The sequence below is a fragment of the Carassius auratus genome, chromosome 21, assembly GCF_003368295.1.
Source record: "Carassius auratus strain Wakin chromosome 21, ASM336829v1, whole genome shotgun sequence".
Lineage (NCBI taxonomy): Eukaryota > Metazoa > Chordata > Actinopteri > Cypriniformes > Cyprinidae > Carassius > Carassius auratus.
In genome coordinates, this window is record NC_039263.1 from 9,247,651 (window position 1) to 9,269,615 (window position 21,965).

The 21,965-nt window shown below is 35.5% G+C and overlaps 1 protein-coding gene across 3 annotated transcripts in view; it reads right to left on the reverse strand.

The window, feature by feature from the left end:
- Positions 1-8,497: 8,497 nt before the first annotated feature.
- The window catches only part of nup98 (nucleoporin 98 and 96 precursor), a 32,720-nt gene continuing 19,252 nt past the window's right edge, over positions 8,498-21,965 (reverse strand). For 2 of the 3 annotated variants that reach the window (XM_026195748.1, XM_026195746.1), the window contains exons 28-33: positions 21,089-21,243; positions 20,763-20,984; positions 20,379-20,620; positions 19,751-19,905; positions 19,549-19,660; positions 18,046-19,371 (exon numbers count right to left, since the gene is read on the reverse strand). In XM_026195748.1, the coding sequence (XP_026051533.1) occupies positions 19,169-19,371; positions 19,549-19,660; positions 19,751-19,905; positions 20,379-20,620; positions 20,763-20,984; positions 21,089-21,243 (1,089 nt within the window). In that variant the 3' untranslated portion in view covers positions 18,046-19,168. Of the gene's footprint in view, positions 9,208-10,352; positions 10,886-13,136; positions 13,292-15,682; positions 15,829-17,561; positions 17,661-18,045; positions 19,372-19,548; positions 19,661-19,750; positions 19,906-20,378; positions 20,621-20,762; positions 20,985-21,088; positions 21,244-21,965 lie in introns of those variants that run through there. The other variant, XM_026195745.1, reaches the window with a different exon arrangement.

Genomic DNA, 21,965 nt, shown 5'->3' on the forward strand with positions numbered 1-21,965 from the left:
CTCAACCAGGTGATTTTAATTGAGGAAATTAGAAGCTCGCGCCTGGTTTAGTGTTTCAAATAGGCGCATTAGTCATTTGATTGGGATACAACGGGAAGAGCGGTCGGCAGAGGCGCAAATTCATTCACTGTGAGGAACTGGGACTTTTTTTCTTTTGATTATTACGGGCTATCTGTAAGCTCACATGGACTCTTGTTTCACAGATTCTCGTTTGAATCCTTTGTCTGTTCATCTGTTTTGTATTTAATGTGGTAAATGTGTTAATATTACAAGTGAAGTTTGAAAGCAATTAATCCTGCATGGTTTAAAAAAGAGAAACTGTTAATTAAGACTAAAATGCTAGATTGGTATAGTGTTGCTTGTTGCTTGTAAAAGACCAAGCTGTGTTGCCTGTAAAATGTATTTGACCTTTCCTGTGTTAGGAAAAATACCTGGTTATTTAAAATGTTTGTATTTCCTTTTTCTTTTATGTATTGAAAGGTTTTTCACCTGTTACATCTGATCCTACTACATCAACTGATCAGAATAAATATTCTTCTGAGTGAAATCCCAAGTCTGGTCCTTTTCAAGTGTGGGCACCTCACAGTTAAAAGACACTTGACAGTATTTTATAGCTCTAGTTATAGTTTTATTTGGAATAAAAAAGCCCCCAAAGATTCGGAAAGGCATTCTGCAGAAGACAAAACAATTAGGTGGTCTAGCTCTTCCTAATTTTACTAATATATTATTGGGCAGTAAATATATGCACTACTCTTTACTGGTTCCAGCCAAGCAACTCCGTCAACTCCCCATCCTGGCTGCATATTGAGAATGCCTCATGTAAATCATCTTCCCTGACGGCTCTTTTATGCCTCCCATATACATTGTCCCCAATGAAATATTCAAATAATACAACTGTTTAAAACAGTCTTAAAAACTGGACCCAATGTTTTCGACATTTCGGTCTTCATAATACTTCCCTGTTATCCCCAATACAGTCTAACCCGTTGTTTTACCCCTCCATTTTAGACAGTGCTTTACACCTCTAGGAGAGACCTTGGGTTAGTTTCTATTGCTGACCTTTACATCAATGGTGTTTTGCCTCTTTTGAACAGATGACTTCTCAGTTTAATATTTCCAAAAAATTTCTCTTGGTTCATGTCAAATTAATTTTGATAAATAAGTCGCATCTGACTAGAAGTAGCAGGACCAGCCAAACTATGAGAAAAAGTGCGACTTATGGACTATAAATTGACTGGAAAATACAGTAGACACTATTCTGGGTGTGGATCCTTGTACTGAAGGGTAAATTTGTGAATATAATTGTTCATTTGCATTCTTCCTCTGATAGTTTGCACTTTGTCTGGTCCCAAGACATCGGTACTGAGATTAACAAGGAGACATGGAGTGCAGTCCTCTGAACAGAGTTTATTCCTCATCCCTCTGCGCATGTCACAGGCTCATACAGTGTAAGGTGGTTCTATGAAACCCACAGGTTAGCATGCTTTAACCGCCTATTGACTGAGTGTGACAGGTGTCATTCTGGTTCAGCCACTTTAATTAACATGTTCTGGTCCTGCCCTGCCCTGTCTTCCTTTTGAAGAAAATGTTTTTGTCTCATTGTCTGCCATTACCTCGCGGACATCCCTCTCTGTCACAGCTTTATTTGGGGTTCTCCTGCCTTGCCATTCTTTGCCTTCTCACTTTTCAGATTTTGTAGCCGGTCTGACTCTTTTAGCTAGGCGTTTAATTCTATTGAATTGGAAAAGCCCTCACCCTCCATCTTGCACTGGCTGGATAAGAGATGTTCTTTATTTTATGAAACTGTAGAAAATTACGTAGTCTCTTCACCGACCTAGCACCATTTTCATCAAGCTTTGGAAACCCCTTCGTGAACATATCAAAATTCTCCAGCTTGACCCTGCTCTTTGTGTGTGATCCCCTTATCTCCCCACACATCTATCACCAGTCTAAATGTTGATACTAATTTTGTATTGCCTGGCCAATACACTGCTATGTTTGCTGTCACTGTATGTGATTGTACTGTACTCTATTTTATGTTTTTTAATTTTTTTAGGGGACAAGAATCCTCAGTGCATCTTCTTACTGTGATGTTTTGTGTATTTTCATCCTCCCGTTTCTGTAATTTTTTTAATTTTTTATGTATTTTTAGTTTTTTTTTTCTATTTTTCTATTTATTTATTTTTGTAATGGTTTAAAGTGTATAAATAAATCATAATATATATATATATATATATATATATATATATATATATATATATATATATATATATATATATATATATACACACACACACACACACACACACACACACACACACACACACACATACACACACAAATATATTACAGCCTGTAATATACAAACATACAAAATGCGATTTCAGTATCATAGTTGCAAATATTGCACATTATGGACTTCAGCAAAGAACACATAATAAATAAAGGTTTTCAAAACAGGGTTTACACCATATAATTAATATATACAAATATGTGGAAGAAACCCATAGTTTGTAAAACTTTCCATTCTCGCTTCAACATGCTTTAATATTATTTATAGTGGTAGTAAGATTACATGTAAATCCTGAAAAAATAATAATTTTTAAAAAAATAAAGCGAATCAATTTCACAGTATATTTACATATCAATGCAGATGTAAGCAAGACAATATTCTGCATAACATATTAAATTGAGATTTTAAATTTCAGGCCCAGTTTGTAACTTGATCTAATCCTTTTATTTCTACTGTGGCTGATGTTAATGATAATGACAAGTGGAATATTTACCATGACTTTATCTCCATCTAGTGTTAAACTGGAAACACTACATTAACAAGGTGGAGAAAATCAATATATTCAATGCACTAAATCAGTGTGTGCAGGGTTTGAAAAAATCTGAAGCACAAATGCGATTTTAAACCCTTCTAATTAAAAGCCATTTTAATTGATTATGAGATAATCAGCTGTAAGTAATTTCTTGCAGTTGAATAATAAAATGTAAGGTTAATTTGATGGCACTGCTACCACAGCATTCGGTGAATGGCATACTGCTGAACCAGAAAGAAAGAGCTTTTGAACACTAGATGTGAGCAGTGATTTATACTTCACCCCAGATTTGAACGTTTTATTGGATTATTGTAAATACACCTGTCAGTTTGACTGCCTGTTTGAGAAGGATCCTCTATCTGACCTTCCCCCAAACTGTCCTTCCATGACACGCATGAGTGCTCTTGATTACTGGAAACAAGCTTCTCCTGCATCAGCAAGAAATGTGGCACAGCAATCAAGTCAAAACTGCAAGGCCAGAAACCAGCTTACCCTGCAAAGTGCAGTCTTGGTGATAAGGAAACTCTCCAGTTGAACTTTTAGTATTAGCATTTAAAGGAACACGCCACTATTTTTGAAAATAGGCTCATTTTCCAACTCCCCTAAAGTTGAGTTCTACTCAGGGCCGTTTGAAGGAATTTGGGGGCCCCAAGCAAAATGGACATAGAGGCCCCCCGACCCCTGCACGCACGCAAAGCCTACAGGAACCACAGCATAGCCATACAGTTTAAGTTCACCCACACTTTACATAAATAAAAAAGGTTTACAGTGCAAATACTGCTTGAAAAAATAGTTTGGTGGGATAGTTGTTCATTTTAAGAGACCCAGAAGTCTTATTTTCTCTTGCATAATTAATATTAATAAGCAAAAACACATTTTATCCGATTACTCAATTTATCTATGGAATTTTTGGTAGAATACTCGATTAGTAAACAATTTGATAGCTACAGCCCTAGATGAAAGTAGCTTAGCAAATAGCATGCTATACTATTCCACCGTGATAATCTATTTACCAGATGGGGGTTATGAAAACCACACAATAAATTGCATCAAACATTAGCTTGGGATGTTTTTAAGCATTGGTAGTGAAAGCAGCTGCCTGCATCCCTTCCCTTCTAATATCAAAACATGTAAATGCTAACATATCTTTAAGTTTTCGGTAAACTTTATAATAAGTAAAAATACTGTTTGCTAACAGCTAAATGATAATTAACTCAAGATTAATTAACTATCAATTTACCATCTATTAATGATTGTTATTACAAAGTGTCTTTCATCTAACTTAGTTAGCAACTATGGTTTGGGGAAACGCACCCCCTGAGCTGTTAATAGTGACCTCTTTCAATATGCTAACAGTGAAATGGTAAGACGTACTTCACAGGTAATTTCAGATTATTATTTTTTTTCAATTATTTTCCCAGCTACACCATCAACTTCATCCTCAACATCAACAGTTGCATCACTTCTCAAGTGCTGATGTTTCCTCTAAATAGCCAAGGTACCACAAGCTCTATAATTATAGCTGATATCCTGCACAGCCCAGAGTTTAAACTGATAAGTATGTGCTGTCATATTATTAGAAAACAAAAACAGTGCAAATCACTATTGAATTCCCAACAAACTATTTTTTTCAAGCAGTATTTGCACTGTAAACCTTTTTTATTTATATAAAGTGTGGGTGAACTTAAACTGTATTGCTATGATGTGGTTCCTGTAGGCTTTGCATGCATGTGGGGGGTCGGGGGGCTTGTCCATTTTGCTTGGGGCCCCCAAATTCCTTCAAACGGCCCTGCCAATATTTAGAAAGTTTCAGGAAGGCTCTGTAATTTGAAAAGTTGTTTGATAAGCCTCAAATTGTGTGATGAATGTATAGTTTTTATAGCAACCATACTCCCCAGAGGGGTCTATTTAAGCCAAGGGCTAATTAACCTTACCACTACTGTGAAAGCACACAGAGAAAAAGGTTAAATGGTGGGGTGATAGAAATAATGAATATTTAATAATGTGATTTGATGATTTATGGTAGACTTGGCCCCTGTGTCAAATCCTTCATTTCTGACTGCAGAGCTATTAATATTCAATAACTAAATCAATTGCATCTCATTCTTAAAAGGGATTTTAAAAGGGCTAAAATGGTTAATTGCATAAATCTCACTATTAACAAATTACTGAGGGTCAACATTCAGTTCAGTTCTTTATGTGCAAGTATGAGATTTCCATGGATCACAGGCGTTGTCATCTGTTGTCACTTTAATGAGAACTTTAAAGGATTTACAATCTGTAAAGGTTTTATTTTGCAGATTCATTAAAGATTCATAAAAACAACAACATTTGATTGATTCCAATATCTCAGTTATCATCCTCTGGCTGGCACAAAGACATTGGCTAAGCATAACTCAATTAAATACTGTAAATATTTTATCATTTTGTACATACAGCCTATTGCATACAGTATAATGTTTAAATAATATTCATATATACAGTAATATTGTACTATCTAATATTGTATATCTAGTTACATTTATATATTATATGATTATATAAATTATATTTATATATTTGCACAAATCAGGCAGTAGTATATGGATCACATGCACTAATAGACAAAACCTTAGGATAGGCCTATAACTGAAACAGTCAGTGTAAATGTGTATTTGGCTCCATTTATCATTCTGATCTGAATTCAATAGCTTTCCATTAATAATTTCCCCATAAACTGCAAGTATTTTCTCTCTACTTTTTTATTTACATTGCAAACATAATGCTTAAATACTATAGTATACCAGCTTTAATTTACTGAGAGCAGTAAAAAACATTAGTAATGACAGTGAACAAAATCTTAGTGTATCCATGTCATAAAATTCCTGGTTGGCTGTTTGATTGGTTTTGGCTACAGAGGTCTATTTTCCCTACAGGCAAAACACATTAGTTTGATGCTATTGATACTTTGAAAACTAATTTACCTAACATTAGCCTCCTAAAACCTGCACACTCATATAAGGACATTATATTTTAGTGAATTTCTCTGAGACTATACATGCCACAGTTCTAAGTCTGGATGTCATGTACAGAACCCATTCAGGGCTTTTCAGAGATACTAAATGTCTGGATGTTTCACCATGACCTCTCCCTCTCCTTGGTCTTTAGTTTATGATACATCATATATAATGAGAAAATCTGTTTATGGCAATTTTACACACATTTTGCATTAAAAAAATGGTATAGCAAATCATTCTGTTATTACATAGTTGAGAATTATCTTTATACAAAGTTAGGTAAACAAAAAAGTAATTAATTAATTAATTAATTAATTAATTAAAATAAAAAATCCTTAAAACATAAAGTGTATTAGTGATTTAAAAAAAAAAAGTTTTTGTCTATGCATGTTCATTCATGTCTTTTTATTTTATTATTTAATTGAGTCCCGATGTCCTCAACCAAAGATGTAGCTTAACTTATTAAGGAAATATAATTTGTAATAATTATATATATATATATATATATATATATATATATATATATATATATATATATATATATATATACAGTATTGTTCAAAATAATAGCAGTACAATGTGACTAACCAGAATAATCAAGGTTTTTCGTATATTTTTTTATTGCTACGTGGCAAACAAGTTACCAGTAGGTTCAGTAGATTCTCAGAAAACAAATGAGACCCAGCATTCATGATATGCACGCTCTTAAGGCTGTGCAATTGGGCATGTGTGTTCAAGGGGTGTGTTCAAAAAAATAGCAGTGTGGCATTCAATCACTGAGGTCATCAATTTTGTGAAGAAACAGGTGTGAATCAGGTGGCCCCTATTTAAGGATGAAGCCAACACTTGTTGAACATGCATTTGAAAGCTGAGGAAAATGGGTCATTCAAGACATTGTTCAGAAGAACAGCGTACTTTGATTAAAAAGTTGATTAGAGAGGGGAAAACCTATAAAGAGGTGCAAAAAATGATAGGCTGTTCAGCTAAAATGATCTCCAATGCCTTAAAATGGAGAGCAAAACCAGAGAGACGTGGAAGAAAACGGAAGACAACCATCAAAATGGATAGAAGAATAACCAGAATGGCAAAGGCTCAGCCAATGATCACCTCCAGGATGATCAAAGACAGTGTGGAGTTACCTGTAAGTACTGTGACAGTTAGAAGACGTCTGTGTGAAGCTAATCTATTTTCAAGAATCCCCCCCAAAGTCCCTCTGTTAAAAAAAAGGCATGTGCAGAAGAGGTTACAATTTGCCAAAGAACACATCAACTGGCCTAAAGAGAAATAGAGGAACATTTTGTGGACTGATGAGAGTAAAATTGTTCTTTTTGGGTCCAAGGGCCACAGGCAGTTTGTGAGACGACCCCCAAACTCTGAATTCAAGCCACAGTACACAGTGAAGACAGTGAAGCATGGAGGTGCAAGCATCATGATATGGGCATGTTTCTCCTCCTATGGTGTTGGGCCTATTTATCGCATACCAGGGATCATGGATCAGTTTGCATATGTTAAAATACTTGAAGAGGTCATGTTGCCCTATGCTGAAGAGGACATGCCCTTGAAATGGTTGTTTCAACAAGACAATGACCCAAAACACACTAGTAAATGGGCAAAGTCTTGGTTCCAAACCAACAAAATTAATGTTATGGAGTGGCCAGCCCAATCTCCAGACCTTAATCCAATTGAGAACTTGTGGGGTGATATCAAAAATGCTGTTTCTGAAGCAAAACCAAGAAATGTGAATGAATTGTGGAATGTTGTTAAAGAATCATGGAGTGGAATGTCAGCTGAGAGGTGCCACAAGTTGGTTGACTCCATGCCACACAGATGTCAAGCAGTTTTAAAAAACGGTGGTCATACAACTAAATATTAGTTTAGTGATTCACAGGATTGCTAAATCCCAGAAAAAAAAATGTTTGTACAAAATAGTTTTGAGTTTGTACAGTCAAAGGTAGACACTGCTATTTTTTTGAACACACCCATTTCAACTAATTGCCCAATTGCACAGCCTTAAGAGCGTGCATATCATGAATGCTGGGTCTTGTTTGTTTTCTGACAATCTACTGAACCTACTGGTAACTTGTTTGCCACGTAGCAATAAAAAATATACTAAAAACCTTGATTATTCTGGTTAGTCACATTGTACTGCTATTATTTTGAACAATACTGTATATATACACATATATTGCAAAGGTTTGTTTTAAAAATCTCTGTTTGTGTTCTACTGAAGAAACAATTTTTGGGGTTAATGCCAAATAAACAAACAATCACATGAATGCAAGAAAGTGTTATTTTTGGGACCTCATGATTTGACCGAACAACCCAGGGGCCTCATTGATAAATAAAAAAATAAAAATGTTTAAAAAAAATGCTTAAGTGTATTATAAATTCTGCATTAATACACATCCGATCATGTCTAGTCTAGGCCTATATTAATGCTGTTTATTGTATTCAGCTGGGTTTGAGAATAGCAGAGATCTAGTATAAGTAAAGCAGAGTATTACGTTAATATCTGTCCCATTACTTATCCCTCATTTAGAATGAACTTGGATTCATGAACAATACAACAATAAAAGAAGAAATGAGACACTGTATGTCTGACCTGTGTCATCAACATCAGTGTCGATGCCTTTTTTAAGAACTACACAGACGTTTATGCATGAGGCCCCTGATGTCTTTAATATCATACCTTCAGACAGCTTTCCCTATAATAAGCAAACTCATGAGAAAGACCATGATAAAGAATATCCACATAAAAAAGCGATCCATGACTTTGGCAACTTTCCGCCACTCCCCATTTCGTCTCTGTGTGGCCTTCTGTTCATGAAAAAAGTTAGCGATGTACTCGATATTCCTCAGGATGTTTTGCTGATGGAATAAATTTGGGCTTGCAACATCTATTTCCCTCTTCTCGACTGATTCTTTCCCAGTTGCTCTGCTCTCACTCCCTCTCTCTGCTGTAGTTCCTGCAACCTCTCCCTGGTCAATGCCCACACAGGTACCATCTATCCAGCCAGTTTGACACTCTTTACCTTGCCGGGGAGATAAGGTCGGACTGGTATCTTCATTTAATGGATCTTTTATCTTCTGTGAACAGCCTTCACCAGCTGAAACGCCTCGTACCCTCAGAGCAAAGTCCTCACCCACAGCCTGTCCATTTAAAGTGCAGTTGCTTCCCTTCTGTGCAGGTTTGTCTGTGTACACAGACAAGCAGCTCTCTCCCATGTCATAGACAAAGCAAATTCGAGCCAAGTAGTGGAGGATAAAGCGACGTGCCCATGCAGGAACAGGCTGAGCCTCTGGTCCACAGTGGTGGATGTTCATAATGAAGATGGTCAGGGCTGTAGAAGCTGTAATCATGGTCATTGTGGCAATGTAATATTTCCCTGTGAAAACATTGGGACTGATGAACATAGACATGAGAATTTATTCCAAAGCTATCAACAAATAATAGATATTTTAAACTACATGTTACTTGACAATCATTAATTATTTGACCTCAAGAGCAAAGCTTCTGTAAAGTAATCTACTGTTAAACACTGACTGGGCTATATCTCCTATAGTTAGTTTGCTTTTATTATTTTATTAAAATTATTATATTAAAATTATTGACCTACAGCATGGGCCCTGTTTATTGCTTTTCTTTTAAAGCTTATTTGCATCTCATACAATCTGATAATTATTTATTTCAGGCCTTGTGGGTGGGGGTGTTTTTTCATTGGTGAACCACTTAAGTGCACACCAAAGAAATCCAAGGGGATGTTGTGCTGAATAAAGATTTAACATTTACACAGCCTGTGCCCACTTTTATGGGTAGGAAATAAAAGACAGAACTGATTTAGTTTAGTTAAAGCACACAAGATGTGACAGAAAAATATGGTTATAATTATATGATATAAATTGATATCAAATTGTTGTTTTTTGTTGTTGTTTTTTTAACTATGAACTATACCCTAAAGTATTATTATTATTATTATTATTATTATTATTATTATTCAATGAGCAAACAGTTTTTAGGCAATTTCACTTGCTTTTCCTTTTTTTTAATCAATCAATCATGGTGAAAACCATGGTTATGTTGTACTAATTTGTTCCTTCATTTTAGCAGTAATACATTGTGAGAATAATGAAAAGGGTTCACAAATTCTTATTTCATGGCAAAAATCATATCCTTATTAAATGTTGCTTGATTATGTTTAATTCAACTTAATTCAAGAAATATTCTTTAAAATAATGTCTTAAATATAAAATCTTATTGTCTAACCAAATTTTTTGTTTAAATAAGTTGATTTGAGGTTTTATAGAGGCAACCATGACAAAAATACAGATTTTTAATTTAATTTAATTTATTATTATTTTGTAATTTTTTTTTTATTTTTGGGAGGGGTGCAGTGTATGATAATCTCGCTGAAAAGAATCTGGAAAATAGCAAAATACATAAGTAAATTATGTGTTGTGCCAGCAATTATCCACTGCTGTCATCAATAATAAAATTCTTAATGATCATAAAATTACAGCTATGGGATCTCACCAATGAGTGGCACATTCTCTGAAGGAGGCATGCTTTCAGCAACCAGAAGCTGAAAGACGGTAAGGGCTAGTAACACTGTTACACCTAAAGATACTTTCTCTCCAGAGTCGGCTGGAAGGTAGAAGCCTAGCGGAGCCAAGAAGGAGATCATCATGCAGGGAATGAGAAGATTAAAGATGTAAAAAGAAGCTCTTCTCTTCAGGTGAAGTGTGTATGTGATATCTGGATAGGGGTCTGAGCAACAGCCATAGAGAATAATGTTCTTCTTTGCAGGCATTCCCTCAACCTCCCACTCTACATTCTCTACAAAGTCAGCTAGATCAGCACTGTCCAGGGCATTATGAAGATCCATCTGGTTGCCATTGTGGGTCCAAGAGCCAAAGGTGAGACGGCACTGCTGGGCATCAAAAGGGAAGTAAGACACATCCACTTTGCAGGAGCTCTTGGTTATTGCCGGCTGGTCCCACATAATCTGGCCATCATGGCGGATCACCACATTGGTCTCCATAGAGCTGGAGAACTGGTCATCTGCACTGGAAGACATAAGGTGAAAATAAATAAAAAATCACTAACATAGTCACCAACACTGAAAGATTAACATTTTCTAAAAATGTACTCACTCTCTGGCCATCCAAGAATTAGATGAGTTTGTTTCTTCATCAGAACAGGTTTGGAGAAATTTAGCACAAGTGATCCACATGGCTCCAGTCTATGAAATAAAGTCTTGTGAAATGAAAAACTGTCTCAGTGATGAATTTGTTTCTTGCAAACTCTCAGCTTTTCACTTCACAAGATGTTACCTGATGGACCAGAGTTCTTTGTATTTCTTGTGAATTATTGTGATATTTTATCAGCTCCTCATTCTCATGGCACCCATTCACTGCAGAGTATTCAATGACTACCCACATTCAAACACAGATTAATAAAACGAGGCAAAGACTGAGGAAATTCAGGGTCTCAACAGCAGTCCTGAAAACTTTCTATACAGGGACCATAGAAAGTGTATTGACTCAATGTATCTCAGTCTGGTATGGAAGCAGCTCCTGTCAAGACTGCAAAGGTGACATCTAGCTAAAACCCTGCAAAAGCAGAGCTGTTAAAATCATCAAGGTCTCCAATCACCCTAGTAACTGTCTTTTCACTTTGGTGCCATCTGGTAAGCATTTCCATAGCATGATGGCAAAAACTGAGAGACTAAGGAGCAGTTTCTTCCCCCAGGCCACCAGACGCCTAAACTCAAACCCAGCCTTTTAACATCTTCATGTCTCCACTTAATAATCAGTAAGATATTCATTGTTCTCTACTTCATATTGACATGTTGACAGTGTCTGAATCTATTTGCACATTTGACTCTTGTACATTCCTGTGTATCTTAATAATTAAGACTAATTTCATGCACATTTAATTATAGATTTTATTCTTATATTTTTTATTGTTTCAATTTATTTAATTATTTTATACCTACTGTATATTTATGTATATTTTCCTCTGTATTGTATTCTTTAATAATTGCACTGTCCATGGAGCAGACCTGACTCACATTTCACTGCTGTTTATATATTCTCTATATAATCGTGTATGTAATAAATAAAAATCTTTAATCTTGAATCATTGGTGAGCAAGTGATGTACTCCAAAATTTATCCAAATCTGTTCTGATTAAGAAGTAAAATACTCATCTGCACCTTGATTTGAGGGTAACTAAAAAATAAATAATAGTGTTCCTGTGGCTCAGTGGTAGAGCATTGCATTAGCAGCACAAAAGGCAATGGGTTAAATTCCAAGGGAACACACATTCTGGTAAAAATTTAGACCTGAATGCAGTGTAAATCGCTTTGGATAAAACAATTCCAAGTTATTTTTTTATATTTGGCCCCCTCCTATCCTGAATAGTATTTACATTGAAAAGAACCACGTCACAGAGGCATGTCGGAGTATGGTCATTTGAATCAGATTAATTTGTTATTATTTCCTATGTTACACACAAAACTGTACAAAAGCACTAAACGGTCAGAATCTGAACCTGCTCTATAAATTCATTACTAGTCATAACATGTTTTGCTATAATGAGCTTTCCGAACATGAAAAATAATAAGGAGAGAGCTCAGGCCATCTGTTAGCTATAAACAGCATCAGATCAGCTAAATCTTTGGAAAAAGCTTAAAGACTTTCTATATTTGACAAAGCTGCAATGTTATGGTCAAATCTGTCTCACAAAACTCTTACATTTAAATACAATTCGGAAATGTAGAAAATAATATATACGGTGGTGGCCAGAATTATTAGAACACTAGTATTTCCACCAGCTAAAACAAGGGTTTTAAGTCAGTTATTTTTGTTTGCACATGGAGTCTGACTACAGCCAGTGCTCCACACAGAGATCTGATCTCACCATCATCCAGTCTGTCTGGAATAACATTGAAGAAATAGAACTAATTTAAGACTACATCCAGATGAAGAATTGTGGTAACATCTATAGACACACACACAAACAAACACACACACACACACACACACACACATACGAGATAGATAGATAGATAGATAGATAGATAGATAGATAGATAGATAGATAGATAGATAGATAGATAGATAGATAGATAGATAGATAGATAGATAGATAGATAGATAGATAGATAGATAGATAGTTTTGACTGGACCCTCCCATGAATAAGCAGTTGATGAGAATGTACAGCCTGTGTCCTTGGCAACAACAAACTGATGGACAGGGCATGACATTCAGTTGGTTGCTGAATCGATGAAACCCAATACCAAACCGACCTACTTGTTATATAGGACAATATCGGGTTTCCATACATAACTACTAGGTATACGGATGGTATCAAGCCCATCGTAGTCTGTCTTATTCCAGGTGAGGTAAGCATCAAACCACACCTGACGAATCCACAAGTATGTTGTGAGGATCTGGTTTCTTTCATCCTAGTAAAAAAAGGTGGATTTTAGAACCCATTTTAATAAATATATTCCAGTCAGCTAAATAAACATTAAAATCACGATCATCAAAAAAAAAAAAAAATAAATAAAAAAAAAAAATATTAGTTGATATGACACTGATTTTGTCAGGAATTGGTTGAAAATTGATTGAAATGCAATTCTTAAAGACAGTAGTTGAATGATGACCATGCTTTCAGTTTATGAATTTTAAAGCAGTATAATATTTTTTATCAGGCATTTTAAATCGTATTTGTATTTCAACTATCTATAGTTTGTATAAAGACAATAAATATATAATAAAAAGTATGATAATAATAATGTCTTGAGTTAAATAGCATAATTATTTTATTACATTAAATGTCTAAGATAGTTCAGGTTCATTTCTAAATTGAAGAGATTTGTTTACAAAAACGTATTAAAAATTGTTTAAAAAAAAAATAGAAATTAAGATGAATTTAAGGTGTAAGGAAAATACTGACTTGATGATTGTACAAGTTGGCATTTTAAAACCATTAAATCAATATATATATATATATATATATATATATATATATATATATATATATATATATATATATATATATATATATACAGGTCATTCTCAAAAAATTAGCATATTGTGATAAAGTTCATTATTTTCCATAATGTAATGATAAAAATTAAACTTTCACATATTTTAGATTCATTGCACACCAACTGAAATATTTCAGGTCTTTTATTGTTTTAATACTGATGATTTTGGCATACAGCTCATGAAAACCCAAAATTCCTATCTCAAAAAATTAGCATATCATGAAAAGGTTCTCTAAACAAGCTATTAACCTAATCATCTGAATCAACTAATTAACTCTAAACACCTGCAAAGATTCCTGAGGCTTTTAAAAACTCCCAGCCTGGTTCATTACTCAAAACCGCAATCATGGGTAAGACTGCCGACCTGACTGCTGTCCAGAAGGCCATCATTGACACCCTCAAGCAAGAGGGTAAGACACAGAAAGAAATTTCTCAATGAATAGGCTGTTCCTAGAGTGCTGTATCAAGGCACCTCAGTGGGAAGTCTGTGGAAAGGAAAAAGTGTGGCAAAAAACGCTGCACAACGAAAAGAGGTGACCAGACCCTGAGGAAGATTGTGGAGAAGGACCGATGCCAGACCTTGGGGGACCTGCGGAAGCAGTGGACTGAGTCTGGAGTAGAAACATCCAGAACCACCGTGCACAGGCGTGTGCAGGAAATGGGCTACAGAGAAGCAGCACTGGACTGTTGCTCAGTGGTCCAAAGTACTTTTTTCGGATGAAAGCAAATTTTGCATGGCATTCGGAAATCAAAGTGCCAGAGTCTGGAGGAAGACTGGGGAGAAGGAAATGCCAAAATGCCTGAAGTCCAGTGTCAAGTACCCACAGTCAGTGATGGTCTGGGGTGCCATGTCAGCTGCTGGTGTTGGTCCACTGTGTTTTATCATGGGCAGGGTCAATGCAGCTAGTTATCAGGAGATTTTGGAGCACTTCATGCTTCCATCTGCTGAAAAGCTTTATGGAGATGAAGATTTCGTTTTTCAGCACGACCTGGCACTTGCTCACAGTGCCAAAACCACTGGTAAATGGTTTACTGACCATGGTATTACTGTGCTCAATTGGCCTGCCAACTCTCCTGACCTGAACCCCATAGAGAATCTGTGGGATATTGTGAAGAGAAAGTTGAGAGACGCAAGACCCAACACTCTGGATGAGCTTAAGGCCGCTATCGAAGCATCCTGGGCCTCCATAACACCTCAGCAGTGCCACAGGCTGATTGCCTCCATGCCACGCTGCATTGAAGCAGTCATTTCTGCAAAAGGATTCCCGACCAAGTATTGAGTGCATAACTGAACATAATTATTTGAAGGTTGACTTTTTTTGACACTTTTCTTTTATTGGTCGGATGAAATATGCAAATTTTTTGAGATAGGAATTTTGGGTTTTCATGAGCTGTATGCCAAAATCATCAGTAGTAAAACAATAAAAAACCTGAAATATTTCAGTTGGTGTGCAATGAATCTAAAATATATGAAAGTTTAATTTTTATCATTACATTATGGAAAATAATGAACTTTATCACAATATGCTAATTTTTTTAGAAGGACCTGTATATATGGAATATAAATAAAATATTTAAATATAAATATAATTACAATATTATATTAAACAAAAATTACATTTCTTAGCATGCATGTTTGAGATATTTAATTCAAAATAAAAGAGGCAAAACCATTTTTTTTTTTATATATAATTTTTTTATGCACTGGTCAGTTTTGAGATTGTGGGTTAAATTTGCTTCAGTCCTCTTTAAGACCAGTGAAATGTACTAAGAAAGTATGTGTGCTGTACTGTGAATCATTACCATATCAATGATCTGGGCGAGAGTGATCTGCAAGGTGACGTTAATTATGTTGTCAGTGTCCTGCACAGGCCTCAATGCATTGGTGTAATTCACAAATAAATCATTCAGCAATTTGAATGCGTATCTCCCCTGGGCACACAAACAGACTGTCGAAAAGGAAGAGGAAAACGAGAGAGTGGATTTAGATTTGACTGATTCGTTTTTTTATATACATTGATTAATCAATTAAGGCACAAAGTCAAGTGATGATTACTTAAGTTTACAGTGTAAAACTGCTATTCTCATGCCCTTAGTGAGCTTGGTGGCTTGTGATGGAATAGATTAGCGAGTGTCTTCAGGCATTTGTCTATTTATCTATGACAGTAAGCCCATCAGACCTTCAGCACAGTCAGTAATAGTTACCCTCTCAAAATTAAGAATTCTGAATGATTTCAGACAAACCACAAACAATTTTACATTCTTTGATGTAGAAGAAAGTGAAAATATTGGCTTTCCATGATTTCTAAAATCCCATGATTATTAATGATTATTAATATGTGTGTGTGTGTCTGTGTTTGCGCGCGCGCATCTAAATCAGGAGAAAAGATGCACTGATCAAGCACTGTTTACAAGCAGTACTAGTTCAAAAAAAAAAAAAAAATATGTCAGTGGATTTTGATGTGAGAGTAGAACAGGAGATGGAGTTCTTCAGTGAGGAAACATTTTTATGAATTATGGACCCACATTTTGGCTAGAACCTAAAAGCAATGGCTAAAAAGATGTTAATTAATGAAAACGTCACAACGGCTACAATAACCTTTCAAACTGCTGCCCATATATTAAGTTGAACTACGGCAGCGGTGGAAACTCCAGTGAACAAAGCATGTTTACTCAATTACTCTCTCCTGTTCCCTGAGGATGAGAGTGGTCAGCGCTTTCCCCAGCAAATCAATTCACCCCAAGAGTCAGATAAAATAGCGCTCTAATGAAAGATAAAAATGGAGGCTGTGGTGTGAAAACGACGTGCCAGCTGGCAGCACTGCTGTCCTGCAGCATGAACTGAGCAAGTGTTTACAAAGTATCAAATTAATCAAAAAAACGTGTATAAAAATGATTCTTTAGACATAACGCAATAATGTATATGGAATTGTTGTATCATATATAGTTACGATTTGGGTAACAAAAATAAGTTAGTTTCCTATATGTGTAGACTTGAAAATAATAAAAATGTCCAGTATGTAAATTGCTAATTATTAATAAATTGAGTCACCAGTGTACACACAAACCACTCACAGGATTTCCAGTGCTGCATAATAAGTAATAATTGATAAAGAAAAAAAAAAGAAAGAAAGCTCCAAAGGTAAATAAATAAATTCTGGGTACTTCTGGTCTAAATGCATCTATTGTATCATAAACACTAATTATCAGTGAGTCAACCCCCTTGAACAAAATATCAGGTTGATGAGAAATTATCATTGAGAATATAACACAAATTACATCTGTTCACTGCTGTCAATAGGGTTGGATCCACAGATATTCCAGATTGGTGTGGGACATGTCCGTTTTATAATCTCTTATACGTCCATGAGTAAACGAATGTTTAATCCAAAATCTTTATCAAGTGTAATATTTAAGTATTCACATTAATGTATCTATCAAATAACCAAACAAACACACCAAAACATAGAAACATGTAATTATCAACCACATATTTGCAATAACATATATATAAAAAAACAATACAAAGAAACAAATATATAACCAGTTTAAGGATTGTAAAACATTAATATCAGTTCTATAAATAAACTGAATTTTAATCTTATTAAGGTACAGTCGATATTCATATAAATACGAAAAATACGCGGGATATATCCATTTCTTAAAGTGAGCGCAGTCTTACCTGGAATAAAACCAGTGGTGGTAAACAAATGAAGAGAAGCCAAAATGACACGTGGATTCATTTTGTGGCTTGATGGAGGATTACAATTTCTTCTGTTTTTATAGAATCAGATGCAGCATTTCAGAAATTCCAATATCATAGTTCCGTACCGTATTGTTACCAGGCATCTCACGATCCATGCGCAACTCGCGAGGCTAGAGAAGTGTCGCGTGCTTGTTACAGTAAATGATGACGAAGAGTGTCGAGCTCGAGAAAAAGATGTGTTGTATGGTAAAGTAAAATATATTATTTTTTCTTTACTTTTAGTAATTTAATAATTGGTAATATTTTAGTAATTAGGTTATTCTGAAATAATTTGTGTATATAAATATAAAACTTTCATAAGCCATATTGGTCTCAAAGTTCTGAACCACTCTCTCTCCCTCTCTATATACATGAAAACAACGCAAATACGCAGATTTTTAAATGAAAATTTTATTCTTAGTTTTATAAAAGAATTAAGCACATTCATGCACTGCAATAATCTGACAGCCATAAACACCCATTCAAAGAATCCTAATTACCTGGAACATAATCTGTTTAATTGTTTACAATGTTTTTAGAAAATAAACAGAGGAGACAAGCACATTACTAGTGGCTGAAGCATTTGTAGCACTGAAACAAAAAAAACAAACAAAAAAAAAACCCTGAGAGGATTAGGGGTTTACATAATGCTGTAATGTAACTGCATCAGTAAAACCCTATCCTAATCAGAAGAGATGTCAGGCTGACTTTGATTAAAGATCAGAGAATCACCAACACTTTAGAAACCCAAAATATATTTTGATCAACTTCTTTGATCAATAGAATTGAATTTATTTCGTTTTACATTAGGCAAACCTTTAACATGTCGAAAACCCTACAAAAATAGATATGCCCACACTTTTAGATGTTTAAATGTTGCCATATATTTTGGTGTCAAGAGATTCATTTTAAATAACAAATGGCTAACGTCCTCAAAAAGACCAAACCTCATTATAATCCATGTTGAGCAACCTTCATCATTTACACCCACAGAAGCCCGCTTGCAACTTATAGACCAAGGAAGTCCATGGGAGCAATAAAATACTGTACTTACAAAAGGTATACACACTAAGATTTAAAAACAGTGACTGAAAAAAGAATGGTCCAAAGGAAATGTTTACATTTTTAAGTCTTTATGTATTGTTTGGTGGCCAGAATACAATGTATTTTATCTTAGAATGGATCAGATTATAGATCACAATGTAACACTAACTTAACAGACAAATGTATAAGTTCTCAAATCTGGCATTTTCCCTCCGAGTATCTTGGGAAGATGAAATCAACAGGTGTATTCAAAGAGATACTTTTAACTATTCAAGACACTCACATTCATTTCAATAACTACAATACAGGATTTGAAAGGGGGGAAAAGCTCCTACACAAACACACAAGGGAATGCTTTATTCACAAGTATTGTGCCTAAATATGCATCAAAAGATCAACCACGGCCTGAAACAGCCATATAATTGGAGTGCCAAAAGGTTAACCCAATCAAGACTCATGTTATTACTGCAGAACTGACGGAGAAACTTTTATCTTGATATTCAGTGACTGATAACATACTCTTGCAGGTACGACTGAGTAAGGCTGCGGAGTTCCTCTAAAGCATAGTCCTCCGGCATGGGTAGACGTCCAATGTGTGGCGCAAGCTGGCAAAGAGGGATGTGTCTGGGATCTGGGGTGCCTTCACCACCTTGCTGGAGACTCAAGACCACCCGAAGGATGTTAGCCACACGTTTGGCCATCTCTATAAGGAAAGAGAGATGCAGGGTTAATCAAATGAGGTTACAAACATGAGGAACATAATATAACAGAACATAATAGCCAGTTCCATGAATTAACAAGAAAAGCAGTTGAATTTAACGTCGCAGCAACATTATTGCAGTATAAAGTTCCCACAAAACACAGCAAATGATTTTCGGACCTGATTGCGCAAGTCTGTCTTTAGCTTTGGAGCAGGGGAGGCGCTCTATTCTACTGCAGAGAGACGTCACCTCTGTATGCAGTCGCTCCAGCTCATAACCCGGGCTTTCAGTCTAGAGATAAAAGTAGAAGACGTTTACATTTGTAGTTTGTTAAACTTTTGTTCTTGTTGAACAACATACTATCCTGAGCAGCAAGAATACCTGTTGGATGTCCTGCAGCGTCTGAATGACATGGATGTAATCAAGATAGACTCGTCCAGACGTGTCCCAGTCCTGAATCTTAACACTGCGCTCAGGCACTGCTAACCCCTCTAGGAATTCCAGAAGGTACTTATGATTATCGTTAATGATGCAGTCTGAAAAAAAAAAAAAAAAAAGGGTGGAATTTACAGTACAGTTATTACAATTATACAGTTTATTACAGAATTCATCAGAAGCTACAAAAAAAAAAAAAAAAAAGGTTAATCAGAAAATACAGATTTACAATTTTTACTTTGTTTACTTTTATAGATGTTTTTCAGTCTGGTAACCAATTTTACTTTAGTTACAACCCAAACTTTAAAGCATAGCTAGAAAATGCTTAATTTGTGCAGTTTCTCAGTTTACTTAATATAAAGCGCTGTTTGAGTTTAACAATTGGCAAGTAATTACTTTGTTTCATAAAAGTCTACACTTCAAACTGTAAAATATTAGTGTGTATGTATACATATACACACACACAAATACGTATATATCCGGATATATAGATGCATGTAGCTTGCACTGCTGCAGACGTGACTTTTTTTTTTTTTTAAAGAGGAATGTTTGCATGCTTTTGGTTTATTCAAACCTGAGGCCAGGTGCTGGATGACAAGCCGATGGCAGTGATTCCAATGGCCGGCCTTGTAAAGGTGCAAAGCCTCACTACGTTTGTCTCCCTCTCTACAAGCACGGATTGCCTTGGCCTGATGTATCCACTGGATGGGGATTAGCAACTTTTCTGTGAGAAACTGCTCTTTCTCCATCGACTCTTCTGTCTCCTCAAGGGAGCAATGCAAGTTGAGCATCTCTCTCACTGCACTCTCTCTCCGCCTGCAAGCAGTTATAAAAAAAAAAGAAAAAAAAAAAAAAAAAGAAAAAAGGAAATCATCTCATGTACAATCACTCAACTCATGATGATCATATCAAACCTATCAAGGACTAAATGAGTACTCCGAACAGAGCAGACACTCACCCAGAGTCAGGTATGTGCAGCAGCACGAAGATTGCCATTTCCCATAATCCCGCACTCTCCAGCTGGGCAGCATAGCTGGCATGCAGCAAGCCCTGGCATGAGGTGGACAGGTGGTTGTAGTTGAGAGCCTGCAATACGTTCCACAGGTGCCAGCTCAGCCGGTAGTCCAAATGATCAGCAGTTACTGTGCTGGGATCTAGTAGCTGTTGAAGGCTATAGTGCCTAAAGAGAGGAAAATATGATAAAAATCAGCCTGCATAAATACACAAGCTATGGACACAATCATTAATTCAAAATCAGGAAAGAAAGTGGACACTATTACAAACCTGTCACTGTAAAGTTTGAGCAGGTGGAAGCAGATGTCATAGAGTGGCTTTTTGGATTCAGTCTCATCCATCTCTTCATCCAAACCCAACAACTCAAGTTCATCCATGTAAGGAGGTAAAGGAGGGCAAGCATACCTCTTCACTTCCTCTGAACCCTGAAATACACAAAGTTATTACCGCATTTTAAAAATATATAAAAGTACATAGTTGATCAAGAATCTCTCAACAAGGGGGTGCAGACATGACAGATTGTCTGTTGCTAGTTGTCATGGTACATAATTCTATTAGAACTAATTCCAATTCTTCAAATACTCTTATTCTTACTGCACTGGCATTAAACAAAAGTCACTGACACAAGGGCTTTTAACATTAAAGGTCTTTCCACAGTGAACGTGAAAATTCAGTGCAATGATGCTTTTGAATAGGGCTGGACGATTATGGCCTAAATCAAAACCTTGATTAATTCAACATTTTACCTCGATTATGATTAATGAACAATTATTTTGTTTGTGTTATGTTTTTTTGCCCTCATAGTTCACTGACAAGGTTTGTACTGTAAATATGATTGACTATTAAAAGGCGAGATATTTTTTCCTATTGAAGGCAAGTTTATTTATATAGCACATTTCGTACACAATGGCAATTCAAAGTGTTTACATAAAAGTAAAATAATCATGAAGAAAAATTATAAAAATAAAGCAAGCAATTTTAAAAACTTTTAAATTGATTAAAATATTTACTTAAAATTAATTTTAAAAACAGAAAAGGATTTTACATAAAAAATAAAAAACAGTGAAAATAGTGCAATCAGTTCGACATTGCACAGTGCTCATTCAATAATTGCACAGCTAAACAGATGAGTTTTAAGTCTAGATTT